General features: G+C 36.6%; 1 protein-coding gene across 1 annotated transcript in view; it reads right to left on the minus strand.

The window, feature by feature from the left end:
- Positions 1–25,313, minus strand: part of EDA2R (ectodysplasin A2 receptor) — a 60,655-nt gene that overhangs the window by 2,375 nt on the left and 32,967 nt on the right. The window contains 5 exon segments of the mRNA XM_058713093.1: positions 1,080–1,081; positions 1,707–1,826; positions 1,829–1,870; positions 4,042–4,125; positions 4,664–4,844. Coding sequence (XP_058569076.1) covers positions 1,080–1,081; positions 1,707–1,826; positions 1,829–1,870; positions 4,042–4,125; positions 4,664–4,844 — 429 coding nt within the window.

Genomic DNA, 25,313 nt, shown 5'->3' on the forward strand with positions numbered 1-25,313 from the left:
GAGCAGAAAAGTGTTACCCATTTCTCATTTCCTGAAACAATAGGAAGGACACAGGCAGCTTTCAAACATTGCCTCATCTTCATCTTTCTGGGCTGTGACGCCCAAATGCTTCATTGTCCATATTTCATGCCCATGCCCAGACACTGGGTAGCAGCTTTCTTATTTGACAAACTGGCTCCAAAGTGGGAGACAAGATGGTCCACCCTGAGCCACAATGTTCCAGGATCCACCAAAGAGTAGAAGAGAAAGAAGCAGAGCTTGAGAAGGGTCATAAAGGGATAATAGTACTCCCTTTGTGTCCCTGCAGCCCATGAAAAGATAGATTCACCACTGCTTAAGTCAAAAATATAGGCTAGGTCTTTTGAAGATTAGCTGACATGTCTTACAGCCAAACTTACCCATGTCTATATAAAAGAAAGCTTCCCACAAAAATAGAGGGAGGTTAAAAAAGTGATATTGTTTTGTTCTTAGTATCCAGTGGGCTGAGGAGGAGTCCTGGGCACCAGTGTAAGAAAATTTATCCTGTAGGGGCGCCTGGGTGGCTCAATTGGTTGAGTGTCTGACTTTGGCTCAGATCATGATCTTGCATTTGTGGGTTTGAGTCCCATGTGGGGCTCTGTGCTGACAGCTCAGAGCCTGAAGCCTGCTTTGGATTCTGTGTCTCCCTCTCTCTCTGCCCCTCCCCTGCTCGCACTCTGTCTCTCTCTGTCTCAAAAAATAAAATAAAAACGTTATATATTTTTTTAAAATTATCCTCTCCTTTTCTTACTAAATACACTTTATTCACTAACATGGATTCCTGTTTAGGTATCTCTGCATAGATTTTAGTTCTCTCAATGACACTGAAGCTTCCCAGAGCCTTTGTACTCTTGGCTGGAGCTCTAAGTCTCTTACCTATTGCTGGTCTGTGCACCATCCCATCTCCCCCAATCTTTGCCCTCAGTGATCTGAACTTTCTGTCCCACATTTTGGCTAATGGCCAGAGTTGTGCTGAAACAGATCATAATGGTACTCTTGACTTTAAATATGACCTTCCATCTGCAATTTCACATGACAATCTCCTATGGGCTGGGCCAGACCTCTTTGGGTATCAGTACTGTCTGGGAAAAAATGTCTGGGTTCACCAACTCCTCTGGACACTGGGCTCTCAGTTACCCACATTTGAGATATTATTATACTAATAATAGTTGCCCAAGACCTCACCCACTTTTATTACAGTCATGTCTCAAATCCAGCCATCCATCCATCCTCCATTCCTGACAAGCTCCAGAGTCTATACATATAAGTAGAAATGGAGAATTGGAAAATAACTTGGAAACCGACTAATCCAACACCATCTCTCATTTTAAAGATTAGGGATAAAGAAGCCCAAAGAAGTTAGATGACTTGTCTACATTTACATAGTAATTTATGAGTTGATTTAGAACCTAGGTATCCAGATTCCTTCCCCGAGGGTTTTCTCATGATGTTGTGTTAATTTATGAATTCCCATACTTTAGGTGGATCAGGTTCCATAAGCTCATAGGGTTGAGCTCAGTTGTCTCTGAAGCCCCATACTTTCTACTGCCACCTCCAGATCATTTACCCCTAAGGTTTTCCAGAACTGTAGGGAAGGCCCATTAACTCTCATCCCCAGAAAATTCCTCTCTTCTGCTAATCAGAACCTTGCCCCTAAGTCATGCAATATGTGAAGCAGCCACCCTTACCACGCTGGCAATGTCTGTTGAAGAATTGCTTGCAGTAGAGGAAGAAGAGCCCCAGGAAGACCAGGGTAAACACCAGGAGAAGACTGCTCATCATTGCAACAGGTGTGGCCTCCTGAGGGGCACTGTGTGTACATCTGCCTTTATTAAGCTCAACTGGAAGGCACCTGTGAGACAAGAAAGTGGGGGAAGTCAGTCACTGTGTGCAGTCAATAAACACCCTGACCCTGGGCCTGGAATTCCTTAGGCCATTGCCCTCTCTCTATAACCTTCCCCAGTTAGGGTTGCTAAGCTGGTTTTAATTCTTTGTAGAGCAGGAAAAAATATAAAGAACAAAGTGAAGGAACTTGCATATACTGTTGGTATGGTATAAGTTAATACAATTATTTGAAGATGCACACATTGTGTAGTCTTTCTATGTCACATCTAGTTATATAACCTAGAAAAATGGAAACAAACTAAGATGTTCATCAGTAAGGCACAGGAAAAATAAATCATGATATAATCTTATGATTTAATATTATTATATATAATAATAAAATAAAAGACCTGTATGGATCAACATAAATAATCCAGAAGGGAAAAGCAAATTGAAGAAAGTGAGTATATAGCATGAAGTAGTTTATAGAAAACATCAAATATAAAATAATGGCATATATTTTATATGAATATATATCACTAAAAATGCAAGTGTTAAAATATGACAGTCATAGTTCTCGCCAATTATCCACCTGTGTTTCCTATACACCATTGTAGTAAGGCCATCAGAGTACTTCTGGCCAATGGTCTGTGAGTGTAAGTAATGTGTGTCCCTTGCAGACTGAAGTAGTTAAGAGCCACTATGTCTCTTCCATATTTCCCTTGTCCCATCAACCTAAAAGCCACATGGTGTAGATGGTATAGTCACAAGATGGAGGAATGCTTTTGTGCAGTAAAAAATAAACTTTTATTGTATTAAGTCATTGAGATTTAGAGATTTGTTGTAGCATAACCTACCAACAAGATGCATGCAATTTTATTTTATTTTATTTTATTTTATTTTTTTTATTTTTTTATTTTTTTATTTTTTATTTTTTAATATACGAAATTTACTGTCAAATTGGTTTCCATACAACACCCAGTGCTCATCCCAAAAGGTGCCCTCCTCAATACCCATCACCCACCCTGCCCTCCCTCCCACCCCCCATCAACCCTCAGTTTGTTCTCAGTTTTTAACAGTCTCTTATGCTTTGGCTCTCTCCCATTCTAACCTCTTTTTTTTTTTTTTTTTCCTTTCCCCTCCCCCATGGGTTTCTGTTACGTTTCTCAGGATCCACATAAGAGTGAAACCATATGGTATCTGTCTTTCTCTGTATGGCTTATTTCACTTAGCACAAGATGCATGCAATTTTATGACAGTCGTTGCCTTTGGGGAAGTAGGGAGAGAATGCAATTCAGGGAGGATCAAAAATGGAATTCTATTACACCTGTAGAATCTTTGTTCTTTTTTTAAAAAAAATTATTTTAATGTTTATTTATTTTTGAGAGAGAGAATGAATGTGAGAGCAAGGGAGGGGCAGAGAAAGGGGGAGACACAGAATCCAAAGCGGGCTCCAGGGTTTGAGCTGTCAGCACAGAGCTCGATGCGGGAATCGAACTCATAAACCCATGAGATCAAGACCTGAGTCGAAGCTGGATGCCCAACCAACTGAGCCACCCAAGTGTCCCAATTATTTGTTCTTTTAAAAAAGATCTAAAGCAAATATGCAAAACTTTAAAATGTATTAATTCTACATGTTGTGTAACTAGCCATTTCTATTTTTATTTTTTCTGGATTTTAAATATTTTTACATATTTGAAATATATCATGATAAAAAAGTTTCAAAAACTTAAAAAGAGTTAGTATATGTATGTATGGTAAATAGATAAAAATGATAGACAGATAAATGGATAGTGGTATGGGCATAGACTAGATCTTAGTATTTTATTCAGCCTTTTCTATTACTAAGCAGTAGAGATTCCTACAAACCTCATTATCATCTACAAATATACAAATGTTATAACTTATAAAGTGTTTTCTCAATATGTTAATTTATTAGACCTGGGCAGCCATCCAATAAGGTATGAAGAATGGTGATTATCATGGTTTACATTCTTTTCAGATGATGTGAAGAAGGTTGTGCATCTGCACAATATATTGTGAAACAATATATATTGTGAAACAAGAATTCAAATCTGATCCTTTACCAATCTGTTCTACAAGAAAGAGTACGACAGGATAGGGGAAGTCTTTACTATCCCATCTTGATACCACTCAATGGGTTGGGGAGAAAACTGGAGAAAAGAACTGGATACACACACTGAAACTCATAGGTGGGTGTCTGTTTTGTGCATGGGATACACTCTTGGTCTTGCAGTCCTCCAATGCATCTTTTGGTAGAAACTATGGTCAGAGATATAAAGAAAGGCAAGGTAATAAAATGAGCAATGCACTTGGCCTGATCTTTACTGAGACCATAAACAGCTTCTAAAAGTCTTGCCTTCTTGGAAGCCAGCACCCATTCCCAACCTTCATTAATTATTTGCCTCTATGTCTGATTCTGAATCAAAGTACCAGATGCTCCATGTCTTTGCTCATTCACCACACCCTATAGCCAAAGGGGAATTAGTCTCATAAGAGAGGGAGCACTGCTTTGACATCCACTGTTTCATAACCTCTTTGAGGTCTACAGTGGGATTTACCTTGAATCTTGGGTCTTGGCTTCAGCATGCCAGCAGGATGAAAAAGTAATTAAGTACTTATTTGTGGCTGACCATGCACTAGGCACGTTGTAGGTTGATCACAGGAAGACACTGCTTCTCCCTCATGGGAGCTTAAGCTCATCATGGTATGGACCATTAGAATGCTTCAACTAGACTCTGGGAAAAGACCTCCAAAGAATATAAAGGTCCAGAAAAGCTTTCTGTCATACAGCAGACACACCTAGGCAGACAGTCCCCACAGACGGCATTGGAGATAGCTGTGCAGTTGGCTTTTTGGATATGATTGATGACAGCACAGGTGATGCAAGTCTGACATCTACGGTGGCCCTAGGTGCTTTTGTATCTGCGGGGAAGGCAGGCTGTGCAGTATGCATCTCCACCTTCTCCATAACCACAATCCTGTAGAGAGATAGGAATCACTAACATTGCTCTACAGAAACTTGGAAAGAAGATCAGCTACAGGAAAAGTGGACATTGTATACAAGAGTGCTTTACAAACTGCAAGTTGCAATGCATTTATGACTCATGCTAGTTTAAGACTAGCATCGAAAATTGGGAAAAAAGACAAAATAATGATATCAAATATCAAAGTGCTTGTACTAAAGCTAAGTATGAATCAGCATAGGCTAGGTTATGCTATGGAATAAACAAATCCTAAATCTCAGTGTCTTTTTTGTTGTTCTTTTAAAAACAAAAGTTTATTTCTCACTCACACTATTTGCCTACCAGAGCTTTACTGGGAACTCTGCTTTATAATATTCTCACTGGGTTACACAGGGAGACAGAAACTTTATCTTTGTGTTGTCATGAGTGGAGCATCAGGGAAAAGAAAACATTGTGAATTGCCACTGGCTCTTACTTTCTTCCAGAAATAATCCATTTCACTTTGCTCACATCCTTTGACATATCACCTGATCATTAGTAACTACAAAAAGTAAAATAAAGTGAAATTCTACAATGTGCTAGAAGGTGGGGAGATAGAAAGATTTGACAAATAACTGCCTGTAATCATTACCTATACCTCAGTATTGTTTTGTAAATTTTTTTACAGATAAAATATATATAAGTATGTGTTAGATTGTGATGAAAAATGTATTCCTTACTCTTGGCAATGGTAAAAAATATGTTTGAATGCCGATGATATAGAGGAGAGATGAGTGATCTAGCTGGCTCTTGTCTTAGGTCTGATATTGTCTTAGTGTGGCTCTAGCCATTTCTGAGCATCACAGTCTCCAACATAGGACTAGGATGAAGTGGATAGTGTCTAAATATTCTTCCAATTCTGACATTCTAATTTAGGTATGGGGCTTCTGCCTGATATGTCATAGTTCTTTCTCCAAGACACAACTCTAGTTATCAAGGGATATTAACTATTTGTTAATTGTGGTAGAAGCTGGTTGATTATTTGCCAAACTCATTCTTCTTCCTAAGAATACCTCTAGCCAACATTCCCTAACCTCACTGTAGTTAGGTGGGGCCATGTGCCTAATTTTTACCAAATGGAACACGTATAAAATCATATATGCCTCTACTAAGTGTTAAAGGAGTGCTTCAGTATAGACCCAATCTGTAAAGACTGGGAGAGGTATGTTTTTGTTTGTTTGTTTTTGTTTCTTTTAACTTCTGGCAATCAAGGAAACTATCAAAATATTAGCTAACCATGATATAAATGAACACATATTAAATGATCACATATGTAAAGGAATACAGTGACTTCAAAAATAGTTTGGAAGTGGGGTGCCTGGATGGTTCAGTCAATTGAGCATCTGATCTCATGGTTATGGTTATGATCTCATGGTTCATGAGTTTGAGCCCCTGTTGGGCTCTGTGTTGATAGCTCTGAGCCTGGAGCCTGCTTCGGATTCTGTGTCTCCCCACCCCCTCTCTCTGGCCCTCCCCTCCTCATACTCTGAGTTTCTGTCTCTCAAAAATAAATAAACATTAAAAAATAGTTTGGAAAAACACCTAAATAAATGAACTTATATAGCCTTCAATGAATAAAATTTAAAAAGCTAAATGAAAGGAAGGAAAAAATCTGATTTCTAGTTACCAAATTATAATAAAAAATGACTAGTTTTGAACAAACAAAAAATGACAAGATATACAAAGAAACCCTAATGTATTAATCATTTAAAGAAACAAATAAAATTGATGAAAAGTGTTTCTGAAGGAGTCCAGCCATTGGACTTAGTAGCAATGACTGAAAGACTAAAATCTTAAATCTGTTCAAAGAAAACCATGAACTTTAAAAATCAGGAAATAAGTATGTGAACAAAATAGTATTATCAAAATTATAAAAAGAAACCAGAAAGAAATTATAGAGGTGAAAATTAAAATAACTGAAATGAAAACTTCACTATAAGAGTTCAATAGCAGCTTTCAAAAGGTACATAAAAGAATGAGCAAACTTGAAGGCAGGACAGTTGAAATTATCAAGTTCTGGGGAACAGAAAAAACAAGGAAGGAAGAGAGTAAACAAAATCTAACAGATACCACCAAGTAGACTAACATACAATTGGGATTCCCAGAAGGAAAAGAGAGAGATAAAAGAGCACAAAGAATATTTTAAGAGATGATGGCTGAAAACTTGCCAAATTTAATTAAAGACATGAATAAATACATCCACAATGTTCAATGAAATTTAAGTAGCAAAAATTCAGAGATCCATAATGAGACATATTACAAATAAGGTGTAGACCTTTGGGGTTCAAAGTCCTTTGGCATCAACATTTCTTTGTTTGAGAGACATGGGAAGTACGGATCGCACTTTCAACAATAGCCAAATTATGGCAAGAGTCTAAATGTCCATCAACTGATGAATGGATAAAGAAGATGTGGTTTACATATACAATGGAATACTACTTGGTAATGAGAAAGAATGAAATCTGGCCATTTGCAGCAACATGGATGGAACTGGAGGGTATTATGCTAAGTGAAATAAGCCAGGCAGAGAAAGACAGATACCATATGTTTTCACTCATATGTGGATCTTGAGAAACTTAACAGAAGACCATGGGGAAGGGAAAGGGGGAAAAAAAGTTACAGGGAGGGAGGGAGCCAAACTAAAAGAGGCTTTTAAGGACTGAGAACAAACTGAGGGCTGTTGGGAGGTGGGAGAGAGGGAAAAGTGAGTGATGGGCATGAAGGAGGGCACTTGTTGGGATGAGCACTAGGTGTTGTATGGAAACCAATTTGACTATATATATATATATATATATATGATGTAGATAGCCAAAGACATAGAAACATACTTATGCAGCAACACAGAAACAACTTGTCATGTACAATGGATCACATTTTTTTCTCAAAAAATTATGGAGGCTATGAGGCACCTGGGTGGATCAGTCAGTTAAGTGTCCAACTCTTGATTTTGTCTTAGGTCATTATCTCATGGTTCATGACTTTGAGTTCCATGTCAGGCTGACAGCTGGGAGCCTGCTTGGGATTTTCTCCCTTCTTTCTCTCTACCTCTCCTCTGCTTATGCTTGCTGTCTCTCTCTTTCTCTCTCAAAATAAATAAATAAACATTTTAAAATGTTGCTGTCAGAACAGAGACTGCTTTGGATCCTCTGTCCTCCTCTGTTTCTCTGTCTCTCTCGGTCTCTGTCTCTCTCAAGAATAAATAAAAAACGTTAAAAAATATTTTGAAAAAGATGATGTAGTGATGTCCAACAGACACATAATAAATGTTCAACATCACTAATCATCAAGGAAATGGAAATCAAAACCACAATGAGGTATTACCTCACACCAGTCAGATTGACTTTCATCAAAAAGAAAAAAAATAACTAGTGTTGGCAAGAATGTGGAGAGAAGGGAACCCTCATATACTGTTGGTGGGAATATAAATTGGTGCAACCATTATAGAAAACAGTATGGAGTTTCCTCAAAAAATTATAGACAGAAATATCATACAATCCAGCAATTCCACTTCTTTGTGGTTATCTGGAAGAAAACGAATACATCAATATGAAGAGAACTATGCACCCACTATGTTTGTTGCAACATTATTCACAATTGCCAAGCTATATGGCTTATGGAAGCAAACAATGTGTCTATCAACACATGAATAGATAAAGATGTGGTGTGTGTGTGTATGTGTGTGTGTGTATCCACACACACAATAGAATATTAATGATAAAAATAATGAAATATTATAATTTGCAACAACATGGATGGACCTAGAGTGTATTATGCTAAGTGAAATAAATCAGAGAAAGCCAAATACAACATAGCTTCATTTTTATGTGGAATTGAAAACAAAACAAAACAAGTAAACAAAACCAAATGGAAAAAGACTCATAGATACAGGGAACAAACTGTTGGTTACCAGAGGGAGAGTGTTTGGTGGTGGGGGTAATAAGCGAAGTAGATTAAGAGGTACAAAATTCCAATTATAAAGTAAACAAGTCACAGTGATGTTATGTACAGCATAGGGAATATAGTCAATAATATTGTAATAACTTTTTATAGTGACAGATGATAAGTAGATTTTGTGAGTATAATTTCTTGATGTATAGAAATATTCAATCGCTATGGTTTACACCTGAAACTAATAAGCTAAATGATAGTATGTGAATTATACTTCAATAAAATTTTTAAAAAATTAAAAATAAAATTATATTGAATTACTATTTTTTTACTTATTAGATTGACAAAAATCTAAAAAGATTGGCAACAGAGTTGCTAAACCTGTAGGGAAACAGGCATATTTTGGTGGTGATATAAAATGACACAACCCTTCTATAGGGGACTTCAGTAATATCTAACAAAATTGCATAAATATTTACTCTTTAACCCAACAATTGCAAATTTAGAGGTCTATCATACAGATACAATCACAAAAATACACAAAACCGTGGGCATTATTTTACTCATTGTAGCAATATTTTTAATAGCAAAACTGTCTATCAAGAGGAGACTGGTTGAATAAACTGTGAAAGATATACAGTGGAGTAACTTGCAGGTATAAAAAGAATTGTGGACTATCGATATATAATGGAATGCAATGATCTCCTAGATATATTGCCAATTGAAAAACATTAAGGTAGTGGAAAGCGTGATATCATTTATCTAAAAGGTGGGTTAGGCAAGTCTGGTCACAGTTCACACACACACACACACACACTTTGGTTTATATTACAAAAATAAAAATAATAAAATGGTAAGTGATAAAACTAAAAAACAAAGAACAACACCAACAACAAAACAGGAGAGAAATTGCCTTTAAAGGGAAGTGAAAGAATAGGTGGGATAGAACAAAGATAGAAGAATTTGAGAGTATCCCTTGTTTTGTACTTTTTACCTTGGAATAATGTGATTTTACATAATTATTAAACAAAATTAAATTTAGAAAAATAATCCCTAAAAATTCAAGTTAAAAAATTAACCTAAAATGGGAGAGTTTGCAGAAGGTGGCATAGTGGGAGGACCCTAGACTTTTCTGATCCCTTGAACACAGCTAGATAACTAGCAAATAATTCTAAATACTCAATAAATTGACCTGAAGACTGATTGAACAAACTGTACAACTACAGGGGGGAGAAGAGGCCACTGTGAGGAAGGAAGGAAGTACTGAGATAATGGTTACAGGGAGAAAAGGATTACAGATGATGCAGAGTGGAGGGAACCCTGGTCACAGAGAAAGGTGAAAGAGAGTGGAATGTACAAGGACATGCACAAGAAGAACAATTCCCCAAAGCCATTGGTTAGGAAAAAGACAGGGGCTGAATTTTGTGAGTTTTTGCAACCAGCAGGGCTCAAAGAACTAGTTTTAGAAGTCCCTGGGCTTGACTGGGATAGAGACTCTGAGGACGTTGTCCTAATCCTGGAGCAGAGGCAGGAAAACAACTCTGGAGCAGACTACATGATCTCAGGATCACCTAAAGGGCTCAGGGAGAGACTATTTGTATTTTTAGAGCATATCTGTGAGAGGTGGCATTGCTTCTGTAGGGATGAATGAACCAGAAGGCACCATTGCCCTCCTCTGCCCTTTAGCATACGCAGAGACACTGGCTGAGAGCAGCTAACCTGGAAACTGGCTATTTAGTCTGCTTGCTCTAAACCAACACCCCTAAACTCTTTCACGACTGCCTTTCTGGATCAAACCTGTATCAGTCCCAGTGCAATGAGACACTTTCATGGTACCAGTGTGGGTCCCTGCCACACCATGTCCCTGAAGTTTGGAATTTTAAAGTCAGGAGCCCTGGCTACAGTACAGCCCAAGTTGTGCTGCTCTACTCCAAGTAGGCAAGTGAACCAGAGACAGTGTGAAATCAGCAATATGAAAAATGCCTGTGATGCACAAAGAAACATATTTCCTCCCCTGAAAGTGTTTCCTTAAGAGAAGAAAGCAAAGACTTCCTTCTCCAGGGACAAAGGAGCAGGCTGGTACCATTTCCCTCCCCTGACCCTCAGCAACAAACAACTTCAGTAAATAGCACAATTCCAACACTGGTGGGCTAAAGGGCTTACACCAAGATCTACCACCTGCACTCTACTTGTACTGCTTTTCTTTTTTTTAATTAATTAATTTTATTTTTTTAACATTTATTTATTTTTGAGAGGCAGAGAGAGGCAGAGCATGAGCAGGGGAGGGGGAGAGAGAGGGAGATATAGAATCTGAAGCAGGCTCCAAGCTCTAAGCTGTTTGTTAGCACAGAGCCCGATGCAGGGCTCAAACTCATGAACTATGAGACCATTACCTGAGCTGAAGTCGGACGCTCAAATGACTGAGCCACCCAGGCACCCCTGCACTGCTTTTCTATAGCAAATGTGCCTAATGACCAGCATAGCAGATGCCTCCCACAAAACACCAGCACAAAACCCTGCAGGAACCATGTCTACTGATCATAGAGTTCTGTAAAATTTCAGTTCTAGAGGAAATAGCATGAGGCCTCTTTTAACAAGGAGACCGGAGCACACTTAGTTAGAACTTGCCATACTGTGGCCAACGTCAAAACACTCCCTAGGGCAAGAAAGAGAAATTCTGCATAGGACTTACCTGAGGGATACAACAGCCAAAACACAGCAGGTGAGTGCATGCAGAGACACTTCCTGAGTGCCAGGACCTCTACATTATAACCTCTTCTTCATAAAGCTATTACTCTTAGGAAGAGTTAAAATAACAGGCTTTCCTAACACAGAGAAGACAGAGACCTAGACAAAATGCCAAGATGGAAAATTTCATCCCAAAAGAAAACGTCATGGCCAGTAATCAAAACAGATATAATAAATATACCTGATCCAGAATTTAAGCAATACCCATAAGGATACTCACTAGGCTTGAGAAAAGCATAAAAGACTTCAGGGAGACCCTTATTGCAAAGATAAGAGGTAAAGAAATCAGTCCAAAATGAAAAAGGCAATAACTGAGATTAGAAACTGACTGAATGTAGGGGCACCTGGGGGGCTCAGTCGGTTAAGTGTCTGACTTTAGCTCAGGTCATGACCTCACGGTTGGTGACTTCGAGTCCCGCATTGGGCTCCATGCTGAAAACTCAGAGCCTGGAGCCTGCTTTGGATTCTTTGTCTCCCTCCCTCTGCCCCTCCCCTCACTCAAAAATAAATAAAACATTAAAAAAATTTAAAAAACAAACTGACTGACTGTAATGACCACAAGGATAAAAGAAGCAGAGGAACTTATAAGTGATATAGAAGATAGAATTATGGAAAGTAATGAAGCTAAACAAAAAATAGGAAAAATAGGAAGCTAAACAAAAAATTAGAGAACTCAGGGACTCCTTCAAACTTAATAACCTTTGTATTACAGGAATCCCAGAAAAAAAAGAGAGAAAAAAGCAGCTAAACGGTTTATTTGAGGTAATTATAACTGAAAACTTCCATAACCTGGTGGAGGAAACATATATCCAAATCTAGGAAGCACAAATAACTTCCATCCAGATCAACAAAAGCAGGCCAATACCAAGGCATTGTTAAATTTTCAAAATATTGTGATACAGAAAGAAAAAAAAAACAACTTAAAGCAGCAAGACAAAAGAAGTCCCAAACAAGATAAGGCCAATAGATTAACAGCAGATCTTTCCACAGAAACTTGGCAAGTCAGAAGGGAGTGGCATGATATATTCAAGGAGCTGAATGGGAAAAAAATATGCAGCCAAGACTGCCTTATTCAGCAAGTCTATCATGCAAAATAAAGAGAGATAAAGTTTCCCACACAAACAAAAACTAAAGGAATTTGTGACCACTAAACCAGCCCTGCAAGAATTTTTTTTTTAATATTTACTTATTTTTTGGGAGAGCACACAGAGGGACAGAACACCTTAAGTGGGCTCTGCGCTGGCAGGCTGACAGCATCAAGTCTGATGTGTGGCTCATATTCATGAACCATGAGATCATGACTGGAGCCGAAGTCAGACACTCAACCAGCTGAGACACCCAGGTGCCCCAGCCCCACAAGAAATATTAAAGGGGGTTCTTTGAGTGGGAAGGAAAGACAAAAAATGACAAAGACTAGAAAGGAACAAAGAAAATCCCCAGAAACAGTAAGACAACAAATAAAATGACATGAAATACTTATAATCAATAATTATATTGATGTAAATGATGAAATGTTCCAATCAAAAGACACAGGGCATCAGAATGGATAAAAAAAGACCCATCTATATGATGCCTACAATAAACTCATTTTAGATCTAATGATACCTGCAGATTGAAAGGGAGGGAATGGAGAAATATCTACCCTGAAAATTGATGTCAAAAGATAGCTGGAGTAGCAAAACTTATATCAGACAAATGAGATTTTAAACCAAAGACTGTAACAAGAGATAAAGGGGACTATCCAAAAAGAAGATATAACAATTGTAAATATTTATGTTGCTGACATGAAAACACCAAAATAGATAAAACAAGTAATAGCAAGCATAAAGGAACTCACTGATAATAATCCAACAATAATAGTAGGGGGATTCAACACCCCACTTAGAGCAATGGACAGATAATCTTAGCAGAAAAGCAACAAGGAAACGATGGCTTTGAAAGACACACTGGACTGCATTTACTCAACAGATATATTCACAGTATTTCATCCTAAAGCAGCAGAATACACTCTTTAAATGTACATGGGAAATTCTCCAGAATAGATCATATCCTACCTCACAAATCAGGCTTCAACAAATACAAAAAGATTGAGATCATACCATGCCTGCTTTATTTTATTTAATTTTTTATGTTTATTTATTTTTGAGAGAGAGAGAGAGAGAGGCAGAGAAAGGGAGACAGAATCCAAAGTAGCTACAGCCTCTGAGCTGTCAGCACATAGCCTGATGCAGGGCTTGACTCCACGAACTGTGAGATCATGGCCTGAGCCAAAGTCAGATGCCTAACCAACTGAGTGCCCCACCACGCATGCTTTATGACCACAATGCCAGGGAAATAGAAGTCAAACAGAAGAAAAAAAGATGGAAAGACCATAAATACATGGAGGTTAAAAGAACATGCTGTTGGGGTGCTGGGGTGGCTCAATCGTTTAAGCATCTGCTTTTGCCTTAAGTCATGATTTCATGATTCATGAATTTTAGCCCCACATTGGGCTCTCTGCTGTCAGCAGAGCCTGCTTTGGATCCTATGTCCACTCTCTCTCTGCCTCTTCCCTGCTCATGCTCTTTCTCTCTCAAAAATAAATAAGAAAAATAATTTTAAAAACATTCTGCTAAAGAATGAATGGGTCAAGAAGAAAATGAAAGAAGAAATAAAAAAATAATTACATGAAACCAAATGAACATGAAAACACCACAGTCCAAAACAACCGAGAAGGAGCAAAATTGTTCCTAGGAGGGAATTGTACAGCATTATAGGTCTACTTCAAGAAGCAAGAAAAATCTCAAATAAACCAGCCTTACATTTCAAAGAGGTAAAAAAGAAAAACAAATGAGGTCTAAATGCAGTAGAAAAATGGAAAAAATAAAGATTAGAGCAGAAATAAATGAAATAGAAAAAAACACATGGTAGAACAGATCAATAAAACTAAGAGCTGATTCTTCGGAAAAAAATAATAAAAGTGATAAACCTCTACACTGACTTATCAAAAAGAAAGATAAAGGACCCAAATAAATAAAATCACTAATGAGAAAGTACAAATAATACTCAACATGACAGAAATACAAACAAGTAAAAGAAAATATGAAAAATTATATGCCACCAAATCAGACAATCTGGAAGAATTCAATAAATTCCTAGATATGTATAAGCTACCAAAGTTGAAAAAAGAAGAAATATAAAACTTGAATAGACTGATAACCAGCAAAGATAGTGAATCAGTAATCAAAATTCTCCCAACAAACAAAAGTTCAGGGTTAGGTGGTTTCACAGGGTAATTCTACCAAACATTTAAGGAAAAGTTAGTACTTTTTTTTTTTCAAAATAGTCCAAAAATATAAATGGAAAGAAAAATTTCAAACTCACTTCATAAGGCTCTTATTACCTTCATTCCAAAACCCGTGAAGTCTCCACTAACAGAGAGAACTAACTACAGGCCAATATCCCTGATTAACATGAAGGTAAAAATTCTCAAAAAAATACTAGCCAATTGAATCCAACAATATATTAAAAGAATCATTCACCACTATCAAATGGGATTTACTCCTGGGCTGCAAGGTCGGTTCAATATTTGCAAATCAAACAACATGATATGCCACATTAATAAAAGAAACAATAAGAACCATATGTTCCTTTCAATAGATGCAGAAAAAGCCTTTGACAAAGTACAATACCCATCCATGATAAAAACTCTCAACAAAGTAGTTTGAGAGGGAACACACCTCAACATCATAAAGTCCATATACAAAACCCCTACAGATATCATCCTCAATGAGGAAAAAATGAGATCTTTTCCTCCACATTCAGGAGCAAGATACGGTTGTCCAGTCACCACTGGAAGTCCTAGTCACAGCAAACAGACAACAAAAAGAAATATAAGGCATCCAAACTGGTAAGGAAGAAGCCAAACACTACTTATAGATGACATGATACTCTATATACAAAATGTTAAAGACTCCACCAAAAAAATAGCCAGAACTGATACATGAATTGAGTAAAGTTGCAGGATATAAAATCAACATACAGAAATCTGTTGCATACAGATATTGGTGTCACATACACCAGTAATGAAGCAGCAGAAAGAGACATCAAGGAATCAATCACTTTTACAATTGCACCAAAAACCGTAAGATAGCTGGGAATAAACCTAACCAAAGAGGTAAAATAGTTGTACACTGAAAACTATAAAACACTGATGAAAGAAGGTGAAGATGACACAAAAAATGGGAAAACACTCCATGCTCATGGATTGGAAGAACAAATATAATTAAAATATTTATATTACCCAAAGCAATCTACACATTCAATTCAATCTCTATCAAAATACCACAAACATTTTTCACAGAACTCAAACAATCCTAAAATTTGTATGGAACCACACACAAAAAAAATAGGCAAATCAACCTTCAAAAAGAAAAGCAAAGCTGGAGACATCACAATTCTGGACTTTAAGTTATATTACAAAACTGTGGTGATGAAAACCCTATGGTACTGGCACAGAAAAAGACACATAGATCAATGGAACAGAAGAGTTATCCCATAAATGGACACACAACTATCTAGTCAACTAATCTTCAACAAAGCAAGAAAGAATATCCAATGGAAAAAAGACAGTCCCTGCAGCAAATGTTGATGGAAAAGCTGGGCAGCAACATGCAAAAGAATGAAACTGGACCACTTTTTTACACCTTACAAAAAATAAATTCAAAATTGTTGAAAGACCTAAATGTGAGACAGAAAACCATCAAAATCCTAGAGGAGAACACAGGCAGCAACCTTTTTGACATTGGCTGTAGTAAGTTACTAGATATAGCTCTTGAGTCAAGGGAAACAAAAGCAAACATGAACTATTGGGACTTCATCAAGATAAAAAGATTTTGCAAAGTGAAGGAAATAAATCAACAAATCTAAAAGAAAACTTTTGGAATGGGAGAAGATATTTGCAAATGGCATATCTGATAAAAGATTAGTATCCAAAATATATATATAAATTATCAAACACACAAAAAACCAAACAATCCAGTTAAGCAATAGGCAGAAAACTTGAGCAGACGTTTTTTGTTGTTGTTGTTGTTGTTGTTGTTGTTGTTGTTGTTGTTTTCCAGAGAAGATATACAGATGGCTAACAGACATATGAAAAGATGCTCAATATCACTCATTATCAGGGAAATACAAATCAAAACTACAATGAGATATCACTTCACTCCAGTCAGAAAGGCTAAAATTAACAACTCAGGAAACAACAGACAGGTTTTGGCAAAGGTACAGAGAAAGGGAACTCTTTTACACTGCTTTTGGGAATGCAAGTGGTGCATCCACTCTGGAAAATAGTATGGAGATTCCTCAAAAAGTTAAAAATAGAACTACTCTACAATCCAGCAATTTCATTAGTAGCTATCTATCCAAAAGTTACAAGGATACTGATTCAAAGGGGGTACATGTATCCCAATGTTAAGCTGTATTATGAAAAATAGCAAAATTATGGAAAAAGTCCAAATGGATAAAGAACATGTAGTATATATACAACAGAATATTAATAAGCTATAAAATATAATCAAATCTTGTCATTTGCAAAGATGTGGATGGAGCTAGTAAGTAGTAACCTAAATGAAATAAGTCTGTCAGAGAAAGACAAGTATTATATGATTTCACTCATATGTGGAATTAATGAACCAAAACAAATGAACATGGTGGAGGGAAAGACAGGCAAACTAGAATGCAGACTAGTAACTTAGAAAACAAACTGAGAATTGCTGGAGGGAAGGTGGGCTGGAAATTGCATTAAATAGGTGACAGGAATTAAGGAGGGTATTTGTTGTGATGAACACAGGGTGTTGTATGTCAGTCATGAATCACTAAATTCTACACCTGAAACTAATATTATATTGTATATTAACAAATTGGAATTTAATAAGCAACTTGGAAAAAATAAAATGAATGATAGAGTGGGGTGGAGAGGAAGAGGTATAGAGATAGAGAATATGAATGGATATAATATACTGTCATCATGCCTGGCATTAGTAAGTTCCAAACGAGGATTAGGTATTTTCTTTCAGGAGGAAAGTTTTTATATTATCAAAAGCACTGGAATCAGAAGACATGAACCTGACTCATCACTTATTCACTTACTGGAAAGGTAATGATGGGAGTTAGCTAGTGTTTACTGACAATTAACCATGTGTCAGCTACTTCTCAATATACTAATTCAGAATATATTATTGATCAACTACTATGTGCTAGGATGCTATTATGTATGTTATGTCCTGATAATTAAATTAATAAAACAAAAATTCCTTTCATGTACTTATATTCTTGTTTATTCCTCATAAATTTCTGTAAGGTGTGTATTGTCATTTATGTTTCACAAATAAGCAAATATGGGGCACAATGTTGTGTCATGAATGGTATCTCCTGGGAAGCTTCTTCCCTGTTACCCTGAGTCTCCTCATCCACAATTAGAGACACCAGGCCACAGGGGTACTGTCCAGAGGGATCTCAAAGACATAAGTGCCCAGTCCAAGAAGTTCCTTTGTCCTGTCAGTCTGATATTCATCTTCTCCACCTACAGACAATTTGCCATGGTGCACTGGCAAATGATATCCTATAACAGCAAGCAGTCTGACCTGGGATGTGTTCTTCCTCTCTACAACTGAGAGACTTCCTTTTTCAAGAGAAGTAACAGTTTCCTGGCCCAGAGAAATTCTTATACTCCTCAAGCAGCACCAGGAAAGAGTAGTGAGGGCCACAGTAGCATAAAATAAACCACATAGACCAAAGTCATACTATAAAACCATATAGACCAAAGTCATACTAAAAGATCATGAAAATCACAGCCAAGACAGGTATGCTAAACCTAAACAAGGGATCATCTCCTAAAATAAAAGATTTAAATAGAACACTTGGTCTCTTAGCAATTATGAAAATATCCAAGAGATATTTTTTTTTAATTTTTTTAATGTTTATTTATTTTTGAGACAGAGAGAGACAAAGCATGAACGGGGGAGGGTCAGAGAGAGGGAGACACAGAATCTGAAACAGGCTCCAGGCTCTGAGCTGTCAGCACAGAGCCCGACGTGGGGCTCGAACTCATGGACCACGAGATCATGACCCGAGCCGAAGTCGGACGCTTAACCGACTGAGCCACCCAGGCGCCCCTCCAAGAGATATGTTTAAAAACATCTCTTATCATAACAAGAATTAGGAAAATTTCACAAATGAGAAAAGGCAATCAACTGACACCAACACTTAAATAAATCAGATGTTGGAATTATCTAACAAGTATTTTAAAGCAGTCACCATACAAATGCTTCAGTCAGCAATTACAAATTATCTTGCAATAAAATAATTATTAGAAAATATCAGCAAGAAGTTACAAAATATTTTTCACATAGAAACTGTGAAAATAAAAAAAAAAAAGTTGAAATATAAATTAAAAACTCCCTGAATGGGCTCAATAGCATAGAGGAACTAACAGATGAAAGAATCAGTGAACTTGAGTACGAAGCAATAGAATTTATGCAAAATGAACAGGAAGGAAACAGACTGAAAATACAATGGACCTGTGGGAAAATAAAAAAAAATCATTAAACAATTATATTATCAGAGTCTCATTAAAATAGAAAGAAAATAATATATTTCTGAAAAAGTTTTCAAAGAAATAAAGACTGAAAACCACAAATTTGGTAAAAGACCTACAGATTCAAGAGGGTGAGTAAAACCCAAGTAGAATAAATTCAAATAAACGTATACCAGTAAGCATTAAAATGAAACTTCTGAAAACAAATGACAAAGGAGAAATCTTAGAAGCAGTCAGGAAAAAAAAATTACATTCTAAAGGCAACACCCATTGGAACGACCATGGATGGGTTTCTACTGAAGCCATGGAGGCCAGAAGGAAGTGACCAACATTTTTCAAGTGATGAAAGAAAATAACTTACAAATGTAAATTCTATATCTATCAAAACTACCCTATGGGAATGAAGGGGAAAGAAAGACAGTCTTTCTATGGCGAAGAATTTGATATTTAAAAGTGGAGAAAGCGGATGGCGGCGTAGGAGGATGCTGGGCTCACCGCGCGTCCTGCTGATCACTTAGATTCCACCTACACCTGCCTAAATGACTCAGAAAACCGCCAGAGGATTAGCAGAATGGAGTCTCTGGAGCCAAGCGCAGACGAGAGGCCCATGGAAGAGGGTAGGAAGGGTGGCGAGGCGGTGCGCACTCCACGGACTGGCAGGACAGAGCCAGGGCGGAGGGGCGGCCCGCCGGCCAAGCAGAGCCCCTGAATCTGGCTGGCAAAAGCGGAGGGGCCGGATGGACTGTGTTCTGACAGCAAGCGCGACTTAGCGTCTGGGAGGTCATAAGTTAACAGCTCTGCTCAGAAAGCGGGAAGGCTGGAGGACAAAGGGAGGGAGAGCTGCTGAGCCCCCGGACGACAGAGCTCAGTTTGGTGGGGAACAAAGGCGCTCGCCAGCGCCATCTCCCCCGCCCATCCCCTAGCCAAAATCCCAAAGGGAACCAGTTCCTGCCAGGGGACTTGCTCGCTCCGTGCAAACACCCAACTCTGTGCTTCTGCGCAGCCAAACCTCCGGCAGCGGATCTGACTCCCTCCTGCTGCCACAGGGCCCCTCTTGAAGTGGATCACCTAAGGAGAAGTGAGCTAAGCCTGCCCCTCCTGCCCCCGTGCACCTTGCCTACCCACCCCAGCTAATACGCCAGATACCCAGCACCACAAGCCTGGCAGTGTGCAAGTAGCCCAGATGGGCCACGCCACCCCACAGTGAATCCCGCCCCTAGAAGAGGGGAAGAGAAGGCACACACCAGTCTGACTGTGGCCCCAGCAATGGACTGGGGGCAGATATCAGGTCAGACTGCGGCCCCGCCCACCAACTCCAGTTATACACCACAGCACAGGGGAAGTGCCCTGCAGGTCCTCACCACTCCAGGGACTATCCAAAATGACCAAACGGAAGAATTCCCCTCAGAAGAATCTCCAGGAAATAACAACAGCTAATGAACTGATCAAAAAGGATTTAAATAATATAACAGAAAGTGAATTTAGAATAATAGTCATAAAATTAATCGCTGGGCTTGAAAACAGTATAGAGGACAGCAGAGAATCTCTTGCTACAGAGATCAAGGGACTAAGGAACAGTCACGAGGAGCTGAAAAGCGCTTTAAACAAAATGCAAAACAAAATGGAAACGACGACAGCTCAGATTGAAGAGGCAGAGGAGAGAATAGGTGAACTAGAAGATAAAGTTATGGAAAAAGAGGAAGCTGAGAGAAAGAGAGATAAAAAAAATCCAGGAGTATGAGGGAAAAATTAGAGAACTAAGTGATACACTAAAAAGAAAAAATATACGCATACTTGGTATCCCAGAGGAGGAAGAGAGAGGGAAAGGTGCTGAAGGGGTACTTGAAGAAGTAATAGCTGAGAACTTCCCTGAACTGGGGAAGGAAAAAAGGCATTGAAATCCAAGAGGCACAGAGAACTCCCTTCAGACGTAACTTGAATCGATCTTCTGCAGGACATATCATAGTGAAACTGGCAAAATACAAGGATAAAGAGACAATTCTGAAAGCAGCAAGGGATAAACGTGCCCTCACATATAAAGGGAGACCTATAAGACTCGCGACTGATCTCTCTTTTGAAACTTGGCAGGCCAGAAAGGATTGGCACGATATCTTCAGTGTGCTAAACAGAAAAAATATGCAGCCGAGAATCCTTTATCCAGCAAGTCTTTCATTTAGAATAGAAGGAGAAATAAAGGTCTTCCCAAACAAAAAAAACTGAAGGAATTTGTCACCACTAAACCAGTCCTACAAGAGATCCTAAGGGGGACCCTGTGAGACAAAGTACCAGAGACATCACTACAAGCATAAAACATACAGACATCACAAAGGCTCTAAACCCGTACCTTTCTAAAAGTGGAGAAAGCAAAGAAAACTAAATGGAAGTAATGTTTTGATACTTTACTCAGAATGGTAATTTTTTCCAGTTTTTTTGTGAAATAATTCACATTCTTCACTGTATATGTTTAAGGCATACAGTATGATGATGGTCTGATTTACATATATTGTGAAATGATTACCACAATGGGTTCAGCTAATATCCATCTTCTCATATACATACAATAAAAAGAAAAGAAGAAAAAGTCTCCCCTTGTGATGAGAACTGTTAGGATTTACTCTTTTAACAACATTCCTGTATATTATGTAGCAGGGCTAGTTATAGTCATCACATTGCACATTATGTCCCTAGCACTTATATATCTTACAACGGAAAGTTTGTACCATTTGATCATCTTTATTCACACCCCTCCCATCTTGACTCTGGTAACCATAAGTCTGATCTATTTTTCCATGAATTTTTGTTTTGTTTCAGATTCCACATGTAAGTGATATTATACAGGATTTTTCTTTCTCTGTCAGACTTGTTTCACTTAGCATAATGCCTTCAATGTCCATCCATGTTGTTGTAAATGGTAGGGTTTTCTCATTATTTATGGCTTAATAATATCTCATTATGTATGTAATAATATATCATTATGTATGTATGTATTTCTCTCTCCCTGTGTGTGTGTGTGTGCGTGAACCACAACGTCTTTATTTATTCACTCATACATGAAGAGTTAAGTTGTCTTCATGTCTTGACTATTGTAAATAATGATGCTATGACCATGGGAGTGCAGATATCTTTTCAAGTTAGTGTTTTTTTTTTTTTTAACCTTTGGATATATTCCCAGAAATAGAATCGCTGAATTATATGGTTGTTCTATTTTTAAATTTTTGAGGATCCTCCATAATGTTTTCCAATGGCTGTACCAATTTACAATTCCATCAAAGTTTCAGAAAGTTTATATGTATATGTATGTATATATATATATAGTTTATATATATATAGTATATATATATTATATAGTATATAGTATATATTATTATATATATAATATATTATATATAATATATAATATATATAATAATATATACTATTATATATTATATATTATATATTATATATATAATATATATATTATATAGTAATATATATACTATATAGTATATAATAGTATACTATAGTATATATAATACTAGATATACTATATATATATATTATAGATATATAATACTATATATACTATTATATACTATATATACTATATACTATTATATACTATATATACTATTATATACTATTATATACTATAATACTATATATAGTATACTATATAGTATATATAATATATATAGTATATATATATTACTATATAATATATAGATAGTATATATTATATATATATAATAGTTCTCAGCTATTACTTCTTCAAGTACCCCTTCAGCACCTTTCCCTCTCTCTTCCTCCTCTGGGATATATATATATATATATATAGCCTTTCTAACATGTGTAAGGTGATATTTTACTGTGATTTTAGTCTGCATTTCCATGACTAGTGATGTTGATCATTTTTCATGTACCTGTTGGAATTTCTTCTTTGGGGAAATGTCTGTTCAATTTCTTTGCCCATTTTTTAATTGGACTATTTGTTATTATGCTATTGAGTTGTATGAATTTTCATATGTTTAGTATATTAATCCCTTATGAGATATATGATTTATAAATATGTTTTTCCCATTCTGTAGGTTGTCTTTTCACTTTGTTGATGGTTTCTTTTGCTGTGCAGAGGCTTTTATGTTTGATATGGTCCCACTTGTTTATTTGTGGTGGTTGTTGCTTGTTCTTCAGGTGTAATATTAAACAAAATCACTACCAATACCCACGTCATGACATTTTGTTCTTATGCTTTCTTCTAGACTTTTTATGGCTTCAGATCTTACATTTAAGTCTTTTATTTATTTAAAGTTAATTTTTGTGAGTAGTTCAAGATATGCGTTGAGTTTAATTCTTATCAATGTAAATAATACAATTATCCCAGCATCATTTATTGAAGAGACTGTCTTTTCTCCATTGAGTACTCTTGTCCCCTTTGTCAAATATTAGTTGACTATATACTTGGGTTTATTTCTGGGATCTTGATTTTGTTCGATTGGTCTATGGGTCTGCATTTATGGCAGTACCATACTGTTTTGATGACTACAGATATATAGTATAGCTTGAAATCAGGAAGTGTGATTTTTTCTTCTTTGTCAGTATTTCTTTGGCTATTTGGGTTTTTTTGTGGTTCAATATAGAGGTTAGGAATGTTTTTTCTACTCTTATAAAAATGTCATAGGTATACTGAAATGAATTTCATTGAATCTATAGATAGCTTTTGGTAGTAGTGACATTTTAACAATATGAATTCTTCCATTTCATGAACATGAAATACCCTTCCATTTATTTATGTTTTCTTCAATTTCTTTCATCAGTGTTTTATAGTTTTCAGTGTAGAGATCTTTTCCTTCCTAAGTTAATCTATTCCTACTTATTGTTTTTGATGCTATTGTAAATGTACAGAAATGTTACTGATTTTGTATGTTAATTTGTATTCTGCAGCTACTGAATTCATTGATTAGATCTAACAGGTTTTTGATTGAGTCTTTAGGATTTTCTAGGTATAAAAGCATGCCATTTGCTAATACAGACAATTTTACTTACTTCTTTCCATATCTGATACATTTTATTTATTTTACTTGCTTAATTTCTCTAGCAAGGACTTCCAGTACTATGTTGAATATAAGTGATGAGAGTGGGCACCCTGATCTTACAGGAAAAGCTTTCATTCTTTCACCATTGAGTATATTAGCTGTTGGCTTATCATATTTGGCCTTTATTATATTGAGATGTGTTGCTTCTATGTCTAATTTGTTAAGGAGTTTTTCAACATGAGCGGATGTTAAGATTTTGTTGAATGCTTTTTCTGAATCTACTGAGATTATCGTATGATTATTTTCTTTCATTCTATTGTGATACATCACATTAACTGATTTGCATAAGTTAAACCATCCTTACATCATAGGGATAAATCTCACTTGATTATGGTAAATTATCCCTTTAATTTGCTCCTGAATTTGGTTTGTTAGTATTTTATTAAGAATTTTTGCTTCCATATTCATCACGGTTATTGGCCTGTAGTTTTCTTTTCTAGTAGTAAACTTTTCTGGTTTTGGTATCAAGATAATGTTGGCCTTGTAAATTAAGTTTGAGAGTGTCCCTCCTCTCTGATTTTTTGGAAGAATTTGAAAAGGATTCGTGTTAATTCTTGAAATATTTGGTAAGATTCACCAGCGAAGTCATGTAATCCTTGGCTTTTCTTTATTGGGAGATGTTTTAAATTACTAATATAATCTCCTTTCTAGTAATTGGTATATTCAGATTATTTATTTTTTCCTGATTCAGTTTTTGTAAATTGTATGTTTCTAAGATTTTTCCCTTTTCTTCTAGGTTGTTCAGTTTGTTAGAATATAGTTTTTAATATAGCCTTGCCTTTTATGATCCATGGAATATTTGTGCCATCAATTGTAATGTCTGCTTTTTCATAGATAATTCTGTTTGATTGGTGTCCTTTCTCATTTTTCCTTGATTATTTTAGCTAACAGTTTATAAATTTTATCTTTTCAAAAAAACCACACTCTTAGTTTAATCTTTCCTATTGTTTCTATTGTTCCTATTTCATTTACTTATTCTCTAATATTTATTATTTCTTTTTTTTTCCTACTAGCTTTGGTCTCTGTTTTTACTTTGCTAGTTCCTTAAGCTATGAATTAGGTTATTTATTTGGGATCTTTCTTGCTTCTTAATGTAGGCATTTGTTGCTAAGAATTGTTAGAATTCTTAGAATTGTTAGAAATCTTAGAATTGTTTCTGCTGTA

The sequence above is a fragment of the Neofelis nebulosa genome, chromosome X (assembly GCF_028018385.1).
Source record: "Neofelis nebulosa isolate mNeoNeb1 chromosome X, mNeoNeb1.pri, whole genome shotgun sequence".
In the NCBI taxonomy this organism is placed as follows: domain Eukaryota; kingdom Metazoa; phylum Chordata; class Mammalia; order Carnivora; family Felidae; genus Neofelis; species Neofelis nebulosa.